At 44.0% G+C, this 3,515-nt stretch overlaps 1 protein-coding gene across 1 annotated transcript; it reads left to right on the top strand.

Annotated features, from left to right (window-relative positions):
- The first annotated feature begins 1,483 nt into the window (after window positions 1-1,483).
- Window positions 1,484-2,056, top strand: LOC124961881 (E3 ubiquitin-protein ligase RNF4-like). The gene has a single exon (XM_047520945.1). The coding sequence runs from the start codon at window positions 1,484-1,486 to the stop codon at window positions 2,054-2,056; it is 573 nt and encodes a 190-aa protein (XP_047376901.1).
- Window positions 2,057-3,515: the final 1,459 nt, after the last annotated feature.

The following is a 3,515-nucleotide window of genomic DNA, read 5'->3' as shown; positions in this document are numbered from 1 at the left end:
TTTATAGAGAATAAATAAGACATGGGGTAAATAACAGTCATTCTACAAATAGGAAATATTTGGCCATAATTGCAGGACTTCTGACTGTTGAGGAAAGACAGGAAAACACCCAAGCGAGTTTCCTCTGATTTAGAAGACTTGGAGTTAATGCAATTGAAACTTACTAATGAGCCAGATTCATTTTTCAACAAAAGTTTATTCATTGTCTGTGCTCACTCATTACACTAACAACATGTTAGTAGCATTTTCTTCTGCTCTCTTTTGTTCTGAATTTTGGCATGTCATCATAATTAATCCTCAAATATCAAAATGCTTATTGACAAAATATTTGAACATTCAGTACCTTTTCTTTGCCTCTTCTTCTGCTTTTCATACCACTTCCGTAATAACTGATCTTCTTTCTTCTGCCTTCTCAGGGATACTCATAGAGTACTAAGACATAAAGTTGAACCAGAAGTCTTGCTAGATAGCACAATACATTCATTATGAAACACAATGACTACCATTCTGTGTATTCTATGACATTTTTGGAGTGGTAGTTGGCAACCAATTGTCATGCATTTATTGGATCCATTTTAATCATTTAGGCCAGGTGTGTGGGGAGGGGATGGAAGGGAACAACACCTACCTACCCTTTCTGAAGCATTACAGACTTTTCATATAAAGGGGAATAATTTCATAGAAATTAAACAATCCTCCCTAAAGCCACAAATTAAACTTTATCTGGATATGTTATATCATTCATGCCTCAATAATCTTTCTGATATTGCCATCTCCCATGGGAATTATGCACCATGATCAATTTTTTATAATTTCTAATTTAGTCCTTCAACAAAGGTATAGTGAAAAAATCTAGAATATTTCTGTAGAGTTTAAATTATAAAGATGCTTTAAAATATATGATCCTATGATACTGCTTTTCACAAGACAAGTAATTAATATTTGCTTATATGCCAAATGAGTTATTACCTCAAATTTAAGTCAAAATCATATATGTTCTAATTTGAAGAATTTTAATCAAATCTGAACATCAGTGATTGGTATTTAAATTTTCAATATATGTACGTAGTAGAGTTATATATTGAAAATGAACAATATTATTGTTCTGGTGATTTTGGAGCTATACAAGAAAAGATTGAAAACAAATTGTCTTCAGATGCCATATCATATAATAGAGTCACCAAGATTTTTGTGCCTCATATAGTAAGGAAAGAAATCCAACAGCATCTGATCTAGTGTGTTAATCAGAACCAACGGGGTGTACAATTTAGAATATTGATGCAGAGTGTGTTGGGGGCGGCCCCTGCCGGACCAGCACAGCCCCGTGACAGGACTCGAAGATACTGAAATCTGCCTGGCTCCAAATTCTTTGTAAGCCAGAGGATGAGTAACCAGAAGCCATGAAAGGTTGAAAATATTCCACTTCACTGCAAACGTGGGTAGAGATCACTTTCCTTTCTGTAGGTTGGAGCCAAGGAGCACAATGAGTACAAGAAAGTGCCGTGGTGGAACAGTAAGTTCTAGACAAGCCCAGAAGCAAACTCAGGAAGCAGCCTCCACCCCTGAGATTTCCTTGGAAGCAGAACCCATAGAACTTGTGGACACTGCTGGAGATGAAATTGTGGACCTCACCTGTGAATCTTTAGAGCCCATCGTCATTGACCTGACTCACAATGACTCTGTTGTGATTGTTGATGAAAGGAGGAGGCCAAGGAGGAACACCAGGAGCCTGCGCCAAGACCATGCTGACAGCTGCATAGTGAGCAGTGATGATGAGGAGTTGTCCAGGGACAGAGATGTGTATGTAACCACCCACACTCCCAGAAACTCCAGGGACGAGGGGGCCACAGGACTCAGGCCTTCTGGTACTGTCGGTTGTCCCATCTGCATGGACGGATACTCAGAGATTGTGCAGAATGGACGTCTCATTGTCTCTACAGAGTGTGGCCACTTCTTCTGTAGCCAGTGCCCCCATGATTCCCTTAAGAATGCTAACATTTGCCCAACTTGTAGGAAAAAGATCAACCACGAACGATACCACCCCATTTATATATGAAGTGTCAGAGCTGCTCAGGAGAGATGGATGGACAGACAGCCCAGCTTGGTTCCTCACATGGTATCTACGTCCAATTTCCTGAGCTCAAAAAGACTGTTTCAAAACCAACATCTGATATGTAAACTTCTCTTTCATTTCCAACCCCCTTAGATCCTTTTGTAATCTCATTTGATGCTCTGGAGCTGGACCAGGGCCCTCCCCATCTGACTCTGATCTCTGCTCCTCTGGGGTGGTTTCATCTCAGAGTAGGAGAAAGAGAGTCAGGACATTGAAGTTGAAAATTGTGGTTCCAGCCTTTCTGGGCCTACATTTGCCAAGAAGTTTCCCTGTTTGGAAAGCTTGCCCCATTTCTCCCAGTCACACGACCTTCCCAGGCACCTGTCAGTTGGCCAGTCTGTCTATCACACAGTAACCAAGCTAGACACAGTCCACTCGACCCAAGGGTTCCATGTGCAGGAGTGGCCCCCTGCAAAGCCCACCCACTGTACCTATTTTTTTCCCCTTGAGGGTCAGAAGTGACCTGTGATTCTACCTGCACCTTGTCATTGATATGCAGTGTTTTCTGCAAACCAAGAACCTCTGCAGGGCAATCCTGTTTCCTAAGAATAAAAAGTGCAATAAAGCCCGTTCTTCACTCCCCTACAGCAGTCCAGGAGATGTAGCACTGTCAGTGTGCTCCTCAGAGCCCTAATGTTGCCTGTGGAGCACTGCCCATCCCATCCTGTCTCTGCTCACCAACTGTTCTCAGGAACCTTACCCGTGCTCCAAAGGTCTCCACCTGGCACAGGACATTCAAGGTCAATAGGGCAGGCACGTATTTGGGTGTCCTCTCTTTTCTGATAAAATCCATCCTGTGTTGGCCACCTGCCCTCCAGCAGTTCCTCAGTTCCTACTGCCTATATCTGCCCAAGCGTAGATACCAAGAGGTGGTGGCAGTAACTGTGACCTTATCAGCTGCTCACTTCCATGCTTTTGCCCAAGTTTCTGGTGCCCCTGTTTCAAAGATGTTGGCCCACTGGACCTGGCCATGGCTTAGCTTCTCATCCTCCCCCACAAGTCAACACTTAATTCAGAAGCTGCTCTTCTGGCCAGCTGGGCCCTGATCCTTTGGGTTTTTGACTGTTTTATAGGTTTGGTTGGCAGAGCACAGTAGTAACTCTTTCTCTGCAAGGGCCTGATAACAACCTCTACTCCATAGGTGTGTGGGAGCCTCGGGTTCCCTGGGAGAGGACAAGGTGATCCAGACTGCCCCTGAGGCACTGGAGTGGCTAGTAAGGGAGATGCCTCACCTGCAATGCAGGACAGCCTCTGCTGCCACACCCTCCTTAAAGGGCTTCAAGCCAAACCAACAGCGTTTTCATGTGAAACACCTTCCTGTGGGAAAGGGGCCCTTCTGGTTTGCTAGCAATAACTGACCTTCAGCGCACTCTCCTGGAGGAGCAGGGACTCCGCGTAGAGT

The sequence above is a fragment of the Sciurus carolinensis genome, chromosome 12, assembly GCF_902686445.1.
Source record: "Sciurus carolinensis chromosome 12, mSciCar1.2, whole genome shotgun sequence".
NCBI lineage: Eukaryota > Metazoa > Chordata > Mammalia > Rodentia > Sciuridae > Sciurus > Sciurus carolinensis.
The sequence above is the reverse complement of the archived record's forward strand: the minus strand, read 5'-3'. Positions and strand labels throughout refer to the sequence as shown.